The sequence below is a fragment of the Citrus clementina genome, unplaced genomic scaffold (assembly GCF_000493195.1).
Source record: "Citrus clementina cultivar Clemenules unplaced genomic scaffold, Citrus_clementina_v1.0 scaffold_3, whole genome shotgun sequence".
NCBI classification, from domain to species: Eukaryota; Viridiplantae; Streptophyta; class Magnoliopsida; order Sapindales; family Rutaceae; genus Citrus; species Citrus x clementina.
Window position 1 is genome coordinate 46,461,407 of NW_006262339.1, and position 15,750 is coordinate 46,477,156.

General features: G+C 34.4%; 4 protein-coding genes across 4 annotated transcripts in view; 3 read left to right on the forward strand and 1 right to left on the reverse strand.

The window, feature by feature from the left end:
* Nucleotides 1–482: 482 nt before the first annotated feature.
* On the reverse strand, nucleotides 483–2,167 carry LOC112100410 (probable cytochrome c oxidase subunit 5C-3). The gene is made up of 2 exons (XM_024189969.1): nucleotides 2,064–2,167; nucleotides 483–938 (listed from the first exon to the last, which is right to left on the reverse strand). Exon 2 carries the CDS (start codon nucleotides 910–912, stop codon nucleotides 721–723), a length of 192 nt encoding a protein of 63 aa, XP_024045737.1. The 5' UTR covers nucleotides 913–938; nucleotides 2,064–2,167; the 3' UTR covers nucleotides 483–720.
* A 4,164-nt stretch (nucleotides 2,168–6,331) lies between these two features.
* Nucleotides 6,332–8,084, forward strand: LOC18047496. The gene is made up of 2 exons (XM_006444434.1): nucleotides 6,332–6,779; nucleotides 7,525–8,084. Exons 1-2 carry the CDS (start codon nucleotides 6,332–6,334, stop codon nucleotides 8,082–8,084), a joined length of 1,008 nt encoding a protein of 335 aa, XP_006444497.1.
* A 2,723-nt stretch (nucleotides 8,085–10,807) lies between these two features.
* On the forward strand, nucleotides 10,808–12,682 carry LOC18047498. The gene is made up of 2 exons (XM_006444436.2): nucleotides 10,808–11,520; nucleotides 11,714–12,682. The coding sequence occupies exons 1-2, from the start codon at nucleotides 11,085–11,087 to the stop codon at nucleotides 12,274–12,276; spliced, it is 999 nt and encodes a 332-aa protein (XP_006444499.1). The 5' UTR covers nucleotides 10,808–11,084; the 3' UTR covers nucleotides 12,277–12,682.
* A 933-nt stretch (nucleotides 12,683–13,615) lies between these two features.
* The window catches only part of LOC18047500 (protein trichome birefringence-like 6), a 4,579-nt gene continuing 2,444 nt past the window's right edge, over nucleotides 13,616–15,750 (forward strand). The window contains exon 1 of the mRNA XM_006444439.2: nucleotides 13,616–13,676. Within this exon, the coding sequence (XP_006444502.2) occupies nucleotides 13,616–13,676 (61 nt within the window). The remainder of the gene's footprint in view (nucleotides 13,677–15,750) is intronic.

Below are 15,750 nucleotides of genomic sequence, written 5' to 3' on the forward strand. Positions count from 1 at the left end.
TGGATGAAATAATAATAAACTCTCAGAAATGGCTATGGCTAGCTTTTCGGTAACAGAAGCGATTATTATAGATGAAATCGTGATTAACTCTTAAAAAATACAGCTGGTTAGCAGATTGATTACAGAACACTGAACTCTTTCGATGTACGCCATTGTCTGTGCCATCTGAAAATCCCATAATTCAAAAAACTATTCACTTATCTCGAACACGATACTCTCCACCAAAAGCAAAAGGAAAATTATTGAGCATGATTGTATTCTCAACATTTCTCTCAAGAGCATCATAACAATGGCCTAACTATCAGGATATTTCCTGAGCTGTCTATAACATTCAAATTGCCTGCCTGTGCCTTCACCGCTAAACCCATAGAGCAAGAGACTACAAAGTGAACAACTAACTCAATGGAGTTAAGCTTGTTGCACTCAAAAGAATGTATTTCTTGTTCCAGACGTGCAAATTTGTCATTCACAAACATAACAGGTGACAAACTAAGAACATCTCAAATAAAGTAAACAAGACAGATAATGCTTGATGAAGAGAACCAAGAATCTTTACAATTTCATAACCAACAATCAGTCAAGTCTCAGAAAAGAAAATTTATTTGTTGAAAACCCAAACTATGGAAGATCATGTGAGATCTAGGCGCCAAATAAGGAGAATCCAAATTATCAGAGTACCATTGAAGCCATCCACATCATCACCGTGATAACGTAAACACTTTATTCTTCTACAACAACGCTAACTTCACCTTTCTCTAGCAAGTCATAAAATACCCTTGACTTTCTTTGATTATTCCACTGATTCATCTTCCAAAGACCACCAGCAGCCAGCCCCAGTGTAATTCCTAAACATATCTCCTTGACAACGCTTGGACCTTTCAAGGTGGCATGAGCAATCTTGTGGCCAGCCATTTCACTTCTAGTTAAATGCTATAAACCTACATTCAAGAAACACAGGATTTTCCCCTGTTAGTAGGAAAAGAGAAATCCCAAGAAACTTTATATGTGAATCATAGTAAGATATAGAAAGACAAGATGGCAACAACTACATATGAGAACCCATCAACTACTAAAAAGTTACAACCACTGCCTGCTTGTACCATGCTCATGGCTTGTCACATATTTGAAGCAAAACTCCTACACAAATACTGAAATGATATTGCTCGAGCCCGTCTGCCGAAGCATTCTGGAACTTAGCTCAACTTCACTTAACTAGATCCCTATGTTTAGAAACCATATGGCTCCCTAGAAACTATATGGCTCCCAATATAACTATGTTTAGCATCACTTTCTGTATAATAACCAAAGCTGAGGATTAGAAAGCCTATTAATTACATCATTTCTTAACAAACTTTTCCTTTAACTCAGACCAAGCTTTTCATTACAATCATTCATAATATCATCAACAATGTAAAACACCATTTTAGTATTTGATGCCAACATCTGTTTTTCACATGCTTCACAATCCGCAAATAAATAAATACATTCTATATTACTTTATTGCCATGTCACAGCAAAGAACGTCTATACATCAAAGTCATTTTCTGGGTAAATGAAATCCAACCGGACCAAAGTTCAATGACATGATTATAAAAGTAATTAAAAAGCAAAAACAACTGTACCAACCAAAATTTCAAAGAGTATACAACCTAATCAAACAAATGCCTCGTGAGAATTATCAGGCTCTTGAAAAGTCTTGATAATCCTGCTTTTTCTGTTATTTCATAAAATAAATAGTAAAAGCAAACAGACGATAGGATATGATATGATTGTTTGACAAAAAAAGGCTCTTTTTAACTAAATCGAAATAATCCTGAATAAAGAAATCATTATTTAAATAAAAATATTATAATAACTATGGTCTACGCTAGGAAAACTAGAGATGATCACAGATCTCAGCCATATTACGAACGATACGACGACGCTTCAATCATATATACACACACGAGTAAATCGAAATAACAGTTAACAGATATAAAGAGCCAGATCTTATGAGAGAGATTAAACGAATATAAGATGATGAAACAACTGGATGAAGAAAGAGAGATGGAAGGGGGGTTTACCCGGGCGGAGACGAGACCGATTAAGCGAATAGCACGAGTCAGATTGAGCACAATAACAGAAGTGAGGACCTCATTGCCTATTGGGTTTTATGTCTTCTGATACATCAAATTCCTATTTTGCCCCTGTTTGCGTGGCGTTACTAATGTAATTTCGGCCAAGACAATTTTCGAAGTGGAGTGTTTGTTTGGTGACATTACAGCGTTCTGCACCGAGGTTGGAATAGCATAACCGCAGCTTATAGGTTTGTGTTGGTAACAAATGTTTTGCGCCCCAATGTCCATATTTTTAATGACAAATTTATGTGTACCTTTGGATTGATTGAGGTTGAATAGTTATAGTTTAAAAGTTACAGTATTAAAGTGTTTAGTAAACATTAGCTACTGCAGCTAAGAAGTTAAATTGATATGATTTTTCACTTGTATAATGAAAATTCTATTATATCTTTAATAATTTTATTAAATTATTATTTAAAATTTACATGTATTATATATTAGTAACTTTTGTTTCATAGTTATAGTTTTTTCTCCATAACAACTGTAGCTTTTAACAACTTAATCCCAAACACATCCTATATCAAACTGAGAATATGTAATATGCAATTCAACGTGATTAAATAAAATATTATTGTAAACTATTATTTAATTTTTATAGATTTAGATTGAGATTTGATTCTGTCGTGTGCATTATTAAAATTAATTTTCTCTAAATATTTAAAAATATATACGGTCCATTGAGTACTCAGATATATGTCATCATATAAATGATTTATTAGGATTGTAAATATTAAGGTCATGTTTGCTTGGGGGGATAGAGGAGTGGGGAGAGGAGAAAATTTTGATTTCTTTTCTACTTTCCACTGTTTGGTTGGACCAAGTTTAATAGAATTGAATTTCCGTCAAAATTCAATTTCCATCAAATTGAAGAATTTGTATTTCTTATCAATGAGTAAGGATTTTAAATTCCTCATCTATTGGAACACAAAAACTCTAATATTCCTCTAAATAAAATTAATTTTAAATAAATTAAAGTGCAAATAATTTATATTTTTTTTCTTAAATTAATAGGATAAACTTATTTGAAAAAAGAAAAAACAGTAAAGTGAATCGCCAGACAGTCATTGGAGACTTGCCGAAGTTTTACTGAAGACGCGCTTCACCATCAAAACCGATACCAATGGGATCCTCATGAGCCGATTTACAACTCTATAGAAGTTAGAAATGCTAATATACATTGTTATTTATCTCAAATCTTATTTAAATGTTTGGGAAAATTTTTAACTCTCATATTTCCAATCATATAGTGTATTTTCTGCAAAATTAACACTTTCAACGAGTAAATTGTCCATTTATAATCATTATTATGTATTCAACGCGATATCAACGGTGGTCAATGGCGGCGGCAGCGGTCAACCGCTGTCCATGACTTGATGCTGTAATTAAAAAATAAAAAATAAATTTCTCTATTTAACTAGGTAACTTCATTACGTTAATATATTATTGTTTCAATAATCATAAATATTTAGAAACTAAATCGAACATATAACTAGTTATGCGATGCTACTTATTTTGATTATAAAATAATAATGAATGAATTAAAAAATATAATATAAAATTAAATATTTTGTCATTAATTTATCTCTAGATTAAATTAATTCATAGTTTAATTAATTAATTTATTTATTAACATTAAAGATAATGGGTATATTTATCCAAAGAAAAAATATGTAATTTTGTTCTTTTCAAATTTAATGTGAAACCAAATAATAACAATTAATTTTTACACACTTCTCTTTTTTTTTCGCTTCTCCACTCCTCTCCTACTCTTTCTTAAAACCAAACACCACCTAATAGATTGTCATAGGAATTTGGTTTGGTCCTGAGTATAGTTTTTTAATAGAACATTTCTGATGCTGCGCCTGTTCAGGTGGGCTCATCCAAGCAAAATTGCTGTTGGGAGGACATTCCTATGGAGCATTCATGACTGATAACCAACTAGCACATGCTCCCTATCTTTTCTGTTGTGGAATTGCTCGTTCTGGAGCTTACAACAGAACACTTACACCTTTTGGTTTTCAGGTAGCAACATAATCATAGTTACCAAAATACTCTTCCATTTCTCCTTTGTTTTGTTTCCTACTTTGATGCATATATGACTATCTCAGAACGAGTTCAGAACTCTGTGGGAGGCTACCAGTAATTATGTAGAGATGAGCCCTTTCATGTCTGCAAATAAAATTCAGAAGCCGATCTTGCTTATCCATGAAGAATATGATGATAAATTTGGACTAGTTCCCATGCGGGTCATTTGAAAGCTTCATCTTCCTCTTCTTTTGTGAAACTAACTCTATGCACCAATTAATAATCCAATATCTTCAGTAGAACTAATCTCGCTATCTCATTATTTGACATTAATTATTTTGACTTTGAAAAACATTTTTAATGATTTTGTAGCCGATTCATTATCTTGTGGCATATTTTTGCATTTGCACATTGAGTAGTCAGAATGATTCTTCGATGTTCTAAAAGGATATGTGCTCTTTGTGGCCTAGTCATTCTTCCCTTTGAGAATCATATCTATGCTGCACGTGAGTATGTCATGCATGTTAACTGGGAGACTGACAGATGGCTTCAGAAATATTGTCTCAAACACTTCTGACGGTAAGTGCATGCATTGAGCCGTGTAAAGATGATGTAAGCAAAGGTGCCACAGATTCTGGAAACGAAACAGTTGGTGCCAGTGGAGAAGGTAGCCCACAGCTTGTGGATTTTTTACACGAAGGATTTCATTAGATGTAGAGATCATCAATATGTCCAACTAGAGTACTAGAATAAAAGGTTTCTTCTCCGACCAATGGTTCATGATCCTTTTTTTATAATAACTTTATATGATAATGCCCACAAAAGTATTTTTAATTTATTTGGTTTTCACAACATGCTGCACAATATCTCCTGAGTAACTGGCATAATCACGAATTTAGAAAATTTCCTAGGTTCTAGTTCTACTTCTCGCTATTTGGTTATTTATATTGATCTATTTTGTAGACTGAATTTGCTATGCTCGTCTGCTGCAAATTGAAGTTGAAACTTGTGACGTATCTGAGGGCTGGAAACTCTGGTAAATCAATTTTGCTGAAGTAGCATTGCAAGTGACATCCATTTCCTAGCTGAGAGCCAAAACTCAGTTAACTGGCTGTTAAAACAGAATTAGTTAAAAGGTTTAGATTGGTTTCTTGTCTCAGAAGAATCAGATCTTTAGATTTGTATTGAGAGCTTAGATTGAGAGTCGCGGGAGAGATAGCTTCTCTGTAACGTTATCTTTAGGGCAGTAACCAATACTACTGTCAGTATCTCTATTGTTGAGTGAAATTCACTTGTGAATGTCAGCACTCTCTGCTTTTCCTGCAATGTGTTCTTAATGCTTAAACTGTTAGATCATTGCTTAGCTTATCAAGTGTTATCATATGCATACACGAAGAACCGCTGATAGCAGGTTTCCAAGTAATGCTCTGCCTGAAGATCAGTACGAGGACTCGTTTGCAACATGTATACCAAATGAAGGCACGCTCTAACGTAAGAAATCAGAGGGTGGTTATTGTGTATCCTCAAATTTATTTCGGACAATCGATGGTGGGTAACAACATCTCAATCTCGAGCAAAGCAACAATAAGAAAAGACATAAAAGCAGAGTATAAATTTGAGGATTGAAAACCAAGAATCTTTACTAGTTTGAAAATGAACAATCAGCTCCAAATCTCAGCACAACAAATCTATTTGTATTCTCGTCTTTGATTTAAGAGCAAAATGAAAAGTATCCAAGATGAGTGTGTCTGCAGGGGCGGATCTCAGGAGGAAATTTAAGGGGGGTCAAATTTAAACTTATAAATTTAAGGGGGGGCCAAACTTAATTGTACAGGGATCAGTGTGTAAATTATTCATATTTTATTCAAAAATCTCAAAATATTTTAAAACCCAGGGGGGGCCATGGCACGCTTTAGTCTTACATGGCGTCCGCCCCTGTGTGTCTGTATGATGTATGTATCATGACCTAGCTAGGTATCTGTCAGACTCATGATAGTATCAGTTAGGCCTTTGTAATTTATTTTTATATTATTATCTCTGAATTTAGCATTTCTGAATAAAATAAACTAACTTCCTCTATAAACAGTGGCCAATGCCATGGCAAAAAACAAAGTACTGAAACGGCCAAAACACCCTCCTTGCGTTCTCCTTCTCCTCTTCCTCTCACAATCACCAAGTAATAAATAATAATGGCCTTGTCGCTCTGCTTCACTAAAACACTCCTCTTCTTCTTCATAATCTCGGCCATTCCGATTGCTTATATCATCTCTATCGAGCTAGCTATAGCCATGGCCAAGCCGGCCACCCATGTGTATCAATACCACAGCCCCAGCTTCTTGTGTGAGACCGCCAAGTGGGACGACGTAGGCCGTCGATTTCTCGTCTCCTTTTTAGATGGAGGAGTTGGTCAGGTCTTGGTGCCCGACGAATATTCACCAGGGACTGTTCTAGAAGAAGTCAAACTGGTCAAAGAGGATGACGTGGTCGGCAATGCTACCATGGGGATCGCCGTTGACCGGCCTCGGAATCGGCTCCTTGTGGCGTTTACCGATGTTTTAGGAAATAAATACAGTGCGCTTGCCGCTTATGATTTGTCTACTTGGAAGCGTTTGTTTCTCACCCAGCTCAGTGGCAAAAGTAAGTGTAGAAAATGAAAATGAAAATGAAAATCATTACTCCTTTGTTTGTTACTGCAAATCATGAGCTTTCAGAAGTTGACTTTCTAAGTATGGAGCCACTGTTCGAAAAGTGATTAACAAATCCGTCCAATTACATAATACATACGTACGTACACCACGGTAATTGTAATCAACTTCAGCGATGGATAATATTGGATGTCTTGTTATGACTTCTTTCTCTATGAACAGGGCCGGTCCACCATTTCATTGAAGAATATTCTAGTTGAAGTTAATAAGTTAACTATGTTCATGTGAAATCTGTTTTACAGCCATAAAATGATAAGATAGCGCTGGCTGTCCCAACACTTGAAGAAGTGCATGCTGGCTCATAAAAATTTGCTCCGCCTTTTTTAAGTGAATATTGATTTCAAAAATATTCTGATTGATCTTAAGCCTAAAATTTATTGATTTACAACAAAAGTATCCTGCGAACATGGCCACGTATATTATTAGTTTATGTGATCGTTTAGTTTAATTAGTGATTGAAATTTGTGTTTTTTAGTTTTCCAACTTATTTCTCATTTTAATGAAAAATGAGAGATATCTTATTATTATTAGAATGGACTTGTTATACATACACATATAGTGATAACTAATAATGGTGTAATTAATCAGGTCATGAACAACAACACCTTGTTACATGCATTGTAGCATTAATTTGGTATTTGATAAATCGACATTGCATATATATATATGTGGTGCAGGTGAGGAGAAATCTACGGCGGATGATATAGCGGTTGATGCAGAAGGTAATGCATACGTCACCGATGTCGTATCCAGTAAAATTTGGAAGGTAGGGGTGGAGGGTCAGTTGTTATCGATCATTAGAAGCCCACTGTTTACTGCAAAAGAGTGGTACAAAAACGTGTTTGGCCTAAACGGCATTGTATACCATCCGGATGGGTTCTTGATAGTCATTCACATGTGCAGTGGCAATTTGTTCAAGATTGACATTCGCAAAGAAGAGGAAGAAGTTAAGTTAATCGAGCTAAGAGGAGGCAGCTCATTGTCACTTGGAGATGGTCTTGCGCTGCTGTCTCCAACTAAGCTTGTGGTAGCAGGAAATCCTTATCCTTCAGCTCGATTGGTGGAGAGCTCCGATGGATGGGAAACGGCTTCGGTCGTGGCCAAATTTAATGGGCCTACTCATCGGGTGGCCACAGCTGCTACTGTGAAAGATGGTAGGGTGTACCTGAGTCATTTGCTTGGCCTGGGATTCCCCAACACCAAGAAGAAACATCTTCTCGTCGAGGCTGTTTTCTAAAACTTGGAAACACAGCTGAGCTCCTCAACTCAACTATGTCGTTAATTATGACGCTATGTTGCTTTACCCTTTGAAGGAGAAGAATTCTTTTGGATTTTGTATTATTGATTGTTCCACTGAACATAGTTAACTTATTTGGTGATGATGTACTACACAGTGTTCTAAGTTTCAGATTTTTTTTTAAAACTGTTTTCTTCTTTGCATGGAGAAGTTTATTAGTGTTAATTGTGATTGTTTGGTTTTAGTTATTGTTATTATTTTTTTTAGCAAACCTCAACGCCAGGAGTGAAATTTATTAAATCAAATACTCTTGAGTGATATAAGTTGTAGTCATTATTATTTTAAGCCACTTACAATTTTACATAATTTTGTGTTGATGAATATAAACATGTTTCAATCAAATAAGTGAAATTGAATTTGAGATTGAATTGAGGTCATAAGGTTGAGTTTTGACAGCACTCTAAACATTTTTTTTCTCACAAATGTGAGCAGAAATAAATATCTTCTTAAATATCAGTGAAAGTTTTTCTTTCACAAATTGAATAAGAATAAATATCTTCTTAAGTATTATGAAAGTAGATTGCCAAATCTTAGTAGATTTCTTATTAAAATGTAGTAACCAATAAGATAAAAAAAGAAGTTGAAAAAAGGGTTATTAAGTACTACTTATATTACTCACGAATTTGGGTTCAAATGATTTTTTTTAATTATTAGGATCGGTAATTATTGAATAAAAATAATATTTAATTCAGTATATTATTATAAATAGATAATTAACATAAAATGATGAAAAATTGAGGACAGATCATTTCAATTATGAAGGTTGCATGTTAAATTAGGATCAAGATTGTCTTCTGATCTGATCATGTTATGAGCAAATCAATTAATTATTAATTAATTGTTAATAAATAAAAAAAATAAAAAAAGTTAAAATTTTCCCATACACTAATATTAAAAAATACATGATAGAAAATCTTTAAAAGATCAGTATAACTCACGTTAGGAGAGGATAATGTTTCGTTAAATTATTAATTTTTTTTTTAAATCCCATATATAATTGCTGAATAGCATGGAGGAGTCAACGCCTGCCGGTTGGAGTAACAGCTAATCCCTTTCCTCAGTGTTACCCGCGAGCTTCTCACTCTCACTTCTTCTTTTGGCTAATAATGGCTCTCAGTTTGCCCCATAAAAACAATCCTGTTATTTTCCTTCGTCTCAGCCATTCCCTTTGCCTGCATCATTTCTCTCCTGCCACCCGCGTGTACTACTACGGCAGTTCCGGCTTTTTCCGTGAATGCGCCAGGGGGGATGACTCCAACCGTCGATTCATTGTCTCCTTTGCAGAGGGAGGAATTGGTCTGGTCTCAGTACCCGAACCTGATGAATGATGATTACTCACCGGGAACTGTTCTAGATGAAGTCACGCTAGTCAAAGACGTCGACTTGGCTGGTAATTCCTCGGTCAGTATCTTCATTGACTGGCTTAGGAATCGGTTCCCTGTGGCTGTCACCGGCGCTTGCAGCTTATGATCTTCAACGTGGACACTTTTGTGTCTCACCCAACAAAAGGGCCCAACTGAATCTTTAAATTGAAATAAACAGATAATATACACATTTTATTGTTGTTGTGGTGTTTCTTTTCACTTAAAATTTGTTAGTTCAGCTGGTGGCAAACTGACGGGATTCCTTTGCGGATGACGTAGCAGTTGATTCAAAGAGGTAATGCCTCTGTTACTGATGTATTGGGCAATAAAATTACGAAGGTAGGGGTTGATAGTAATTGGTAAGTTACCAAGAGACCATTAGAAGCCCGCTCTTTGATCCAAAAGAATGGTACAAACGCAGGACTGGGTAGCGGAATTGTTTATCATCCAGATGGGTTCTTGATTGTCGTTCACCATTCAAGTGGCAGTTTGTTTAAGATTAAGGTTAAAATTGACACAGGCAGCAAGAGAGATGAAGAAATTAAGTTAATTAAGGTAGTTGGAGGCCCATTAACGTTTGGAGAGAGACTGGGGATACTGTCTCCAAGAAAGCTTGTGGTAGCAGGGATTCCTACTGCTAGATTGTTGAAGAGCTCTGATGGCTGGGAAACTGCTTCTGTCATCGGCAAATTAAGCGCGCCTGCTCATCGGCTGCCGACGGCGGTAGCTGTGAAAGATGAAAGAGTGTATATTAACTAAATATATGGCCTGGGATATCCCAAGATGATGCATGCCCTCGTCGAGGCCATTTTCTAATTTTGGGGCCTCTAAGGGTTTAATTTGTGTTGTACTGGATAAATGGTGTTCTCATTTCTCAATTTTAATTCCTTATCTCATTATTTGCAAACATAGCAACACAATATGGAGAAACGAAAAAATAAAACAATTTAACTACAGATAAAAAAAAAGTACATTATAAGATAACAATTTGTTTTTGTTTGTTGTGTTGTTTTACCTAAATTTTGTACTATTTTCAGTACACATATATAATTATTCAAAATTAAACAAAAGTGTGATCCACAATTTATAAAAGTTTCAAAAGCAACGATAGTCCAAATTGGAGCACAATAAATTTATTCACAAGAGCCAAATCAACAAAGCATAGTAATTTAAATAAAATTATAAAAAAATAGAAATCATATAAAGTAACTCAATAATGGAGAAAGGGACAAAACGAACATCCAAACAAACAATATAAAGAGCCAATAATATGTCATTTAGTTATTTAATTTAGGGGGATCCTTATTACTATGTCACTTATTTATTTAATTTATGATTCCAAATACCCAGATGCCATTCGTTTGTTTCGTCTGTATAAAATTTTTCCCTGTTAAGTCACAAGTCACAACGCCCTATCTACACAGCAACAACACCCACGGGATACCGGCTTACCAAACACTAACTCCCCATCTAACATTGCGACCAAACCAAAGGAAGCGGCTATTGTCAAAAGCCGAAGCCCAACCTCTCTCTGATTTGTTTATGTTGTGTCTCTCACCCTCACAAAGACAAAGCAATGGCGCTCTCACTTTGCTCCGCCAAATCGCTACTGTTCTTCTTCGTAATCTCAGCCATTCCCGTCGCCTACATAATCTCTCAAGAGAGAGCCAATCCTGCCACCCACGTGTACCACTACCACAGTTCCAGCTTCTTTCGCGAGTGCGCCAAGTGGGATGACTCCGGCCGTCGATTCATCGTCTCCTTTTTAGACGGAGGAATCGGTCAGGTCGCTGTACCCGATGATTACCCACCCGGGACTGTTCTAGAAGAGGTCACGCTGGTCAAAGACCTCGAATTGACTGGCAATGGGTCGCTTGGCCTCGTCCTTGACCATCCTAGGAATCGTCTCCTCGTGGTCGCTGCAGACGTGTTTGGAAATAAATACAGCGCGGTGGCCGCTTACGATTTGTCCACGTGGAACCGTCTATTCCTTACCCAACTCAGTGGTCCAAGTAATTAATAATTATAGTATTTCAATTTTAATTTCAAACATCCTCATTTATTTATCTATCCTTGCAATAATAAATATGCTCATAATCTTATGGATGCGACATTGCGATTTGCGAATTTCCAGCAGACACAGATCCAGTTCACATATTTTCTTTTGAAAAATCGAACACTTCAAAATCTTAGATGTTGTTGCAGGTGATGGGAAATCATGTGCAGACGATGTAACAGTTGATGCAGAAGGTAATGCATATGTTACCGATGTTACAGGCAGTAAAATTTGGAAGGTAGGGGTGAAGGGTGAGTTCCTATCCATCATTAGTAGCCCTCTCTTTACTCCCAAAGAGTGGTACAAGAACTTAGTTGGATTAAACGGAATCGTATACCATCCAGATGGGTTCTTGATAGTTATTCACACCTTCAGTGGCAATTTGTTTAAGATTGATATTGTCGACGGCGTCGGCGAGGGTGAGGAGATTAAGCTAATTAGGGTAGCTGGCGGTCCCTTGTCATTTGGAGATGGTCTAGAGCTCTTGTCTCCGACTAAGCTTGTAGTTGCAGGGAACCCTTCTGCCAGATTGGTGGAGAGTTCTGATGGGTGGGAGACAGCCGCCGTAGTCGCCAAATTTAGCGGGCCTGTTCACCGCTTGGCCACAGCTGCAACTGTAAAAGATGGTAGGGTGTATCTTAACCACATGCTTGGCTTTGGATACCCCAAGAAGAAGCATGCCCTAGTTGAGGCAGTGTTTTCTAATAATTGATTGATAATATAGAAGATATAAGCTCCTCTATCTCTACGATTCATCTACGACAGATGGTCATGCTATTCCGTTTTGTAGCTTTGACTTCGACGGTGTCCATTGCTTTTGTATTGTATCAATTAAAAGCAAAACGAAACAAGACGCTGTTGCGTTTTCAAGTACTTGTGTTATGAATGCGAAGAGAGTAAGAAGACAGTATAAGCCGAGGTGCTACAGATAGAGCATAAGCAGAGGTGCTACAGGATGAATATAAAGTGGGCCAATTGAGTAGAGATAGTAATAGGGCAGCAAGTAGTATTTCTCTCAACACCAAGGTCGTCTTTGTTGTAATTTATTTCAGTACTCAAAACATTAGAAGTTCACCCAATCCATTGTTCAAGAATTAATCAAAATTCCTTTGTTATCATTCTGCCTAATTATATTTTCCTGTAAGACATTTAACCGATTGAAATGCCAGAGTACTGCTAAATCCATCCGCCTCATCGCAATGAAAATCATGAAAATATTATTATTCTTCCGAAACCACACTAATCTGATCTTTCTCTGGCAAGGTCACAAGATGCCTTTACTTTGCTCATTCCAATGTCGCAACTTCCAAACACGACCAGCGGCCCAACAACAATTGTAACCGACAGCAATCGGTTTTTCCAACCGGTTGCTTAGGTTTAGTTTTATTTTTATTTTGATTGAATTAGAATAAACAAATTTATAAATTATATAATTTATTAAAAATAGATATAATAAAAAACTTGATACAAATATTATTCACTGTGAATATTATAAAAAAATAAAATAAGATGAATATCCACAAAAAAGATAAATGTTTAATTCATGTTTTATAATTTCTATATCATTTGTAACTCTTAGGCTACGTTTGGAAGTCGGGATTGGATTAGATTAGTTTTTAGGATTAAATTAGATTAGATTATATTGGATTAGGTTGGATTAGATATAGTACTATCTTTTGTTTGGTATAATATTAGACAGGACTATACTAATTTAATTTAATAAAGTTAATAAGTATTTAAATAATATAATATTTTAAAATTATATTGATAATTATTGACCTTAATACTTAATATTCAATATTGGTATAAAAAGATAGTTGATTATTTTTATGTTTAATATTCAGTTCTAGTTTAAATAAATTAATGAATAAAATTTTGATATTCTAAATAAAATAAAATTATTGATTCAAAATTATAAAATTAACTTCTACGTTTAATTTTTATTAAAATATTAAATTAAATGAAAAATAAAATAGTGATAAAGAGGACACAAATTTTTCATTTAATTTTATCCCACCTAAACCCATATAAATATAAGGAATTTTAAGATAATGAAAGGAGGGCTTCATTTAATTCGTATGTCCGTAGGCAGCTGTACACTTGAAGTAAGAGGTTTTGAGAGAATAAATCTATCACTATCATAGAAAGGAGGATGCCCGACTAATAATCCCAATTGTTTTGGACTATATTTTAGTCTATCCTATTGGTCCATGACAACCAAACATACCTTAGGATTAGATTATTTTGTTAATTCCAAAATCTAATCCAATCCCACAATTTATCCAAGCTCCCAAACATGACCTTAAAGTTTAATATATTTTGCTCCATGTTCCATGTTTCCTTTAGAAACCTCAGTTTTTGAATTGGAAAAAAAAAAAAAAATCTATTGGAGCAAAAGAATATATTGATTTCTCTTAAAAAAAGATTTGGTGGTTATCAACAGTCTTTGTAAGTCATAAACACTACCGCTTTAACAACGGGTTTCTAACCTGATATCCTAACCGTCAGATGGTTACAACGGCTGCTGCTATTTGGATCAAATCCAACTTAGCAGCGGCCCTTTACATTATCACAGGAAGCAAAAGGAAGAAACAACTTCACTTGCAGCCGGAGGAAAGAAATATGCAATCCGTTGGACTGCGAAGGAGGTTATATAAGTAAAAGTAAGAGCTCTCTGTTTACTATCTTGAGCCTCTATTGCCTACTACTTTTTATAGTTACTAACGGTTTGTTTTCTCGTAGGACTGGGAAAGGAATCAGAATTTGGAATAGGAGTGATGGATGATGTTTGGAGAATAGAAATCAAATATGCGAGTCTTATATATTTTTGCTATTAAAGAAAGAGAATTTAATTTTCATGACCTCTTTATTTTATCCAATTAAAATTTCATAATCTTTAAATTGCCCTCAATTAAGTTTTGTCACTTTTGTCGCTTTTATATTTTGATCCCTACAAAATTTTTATAATATTTACAAATAGGTCATTTATTATTTATTATTATTAGTTGTAATAATACTAATGCTAATAATAATAATTATCATCATCATTCATTATTATTATTGTTATTTATTAATGTCATTATTATTGTATTAATAATAATAATATTATTAAAATTTATTAATTTTACTATTATTATTATTTTGAATAATAATTATAATCACAACTACAACAACAACAACAATAATAATAATAATAATTAAGGTCATTTTAGTAACTTATAATAATATGTTTCTATTCCAAGATAGAATAAACACATAAATGGTAATACATTTCATATCCCATTCTAATTCCTACAAATAAAATAAATAATTTATTCTAATTCCTATTCGCTATTCTAATTTCAGTTTATTCTAATTACTGATTAACAAATGCACTATAAATTTTTTTTTCCCATAAGCAAAAATGATAAAAGAAGGATATTATCATTATGTCAATGAATAATTTTTTAATACATGATTTTTTTATTATAACTTTTATATTTTTATTTTTTATTTAATAGAAATTATAATAAAAAATTTTGACCTAAATTATAATAAAAGCCTATTCTACTCTTAAATTATATAAGTTTAATTTAATCCTTTAAATTAAAAAAAATAAATGGATTATAACAAAGATAATAATATTTTTATTAATTTAATATTTTATATATTTAAGATAATTAATTGATAAAAGGATAATATCCTAAAAGAACGAAAAGAAAGTAAAAAAAACTAGAGCGACACTACTAGCATTACCTTGCCGTCTATTCTATTATGTTGGTTTTTTTTTTTTTTTTTCAAAATGAGGAAAAAATTTGCCACAATTTGAGGCCACTTTCCTCTCCCCTGAAGAGTCTAAAACCATCCACATCAAGTCTTCTCCGCTGAGTGTGGTTGCCACTTCATTTTGTTAAAGTTTATTCATTTCTTTATATGCATGGCTACTTAACACCATCGAAACACAACTGTCTTTTGACTTTTAATTGAGGCAATTAGTGTCTCTTAAATCTAAGTGAGAAAGCAAGGAAGCATTGATTGATGGAGAGACAGAGGAGTTTCTCTCTGAAATCCACGAGATTTGTTGTGTTTTCTTTCACAATCACTTCTTCTATCATCTTTTTAACATTCTTTTCTTTCCGGGTCATCAAATTCACTCCTTTCATTAACCAAGAAACCCATTTTCAGTTGAGCAAACCCGCCGTCAATG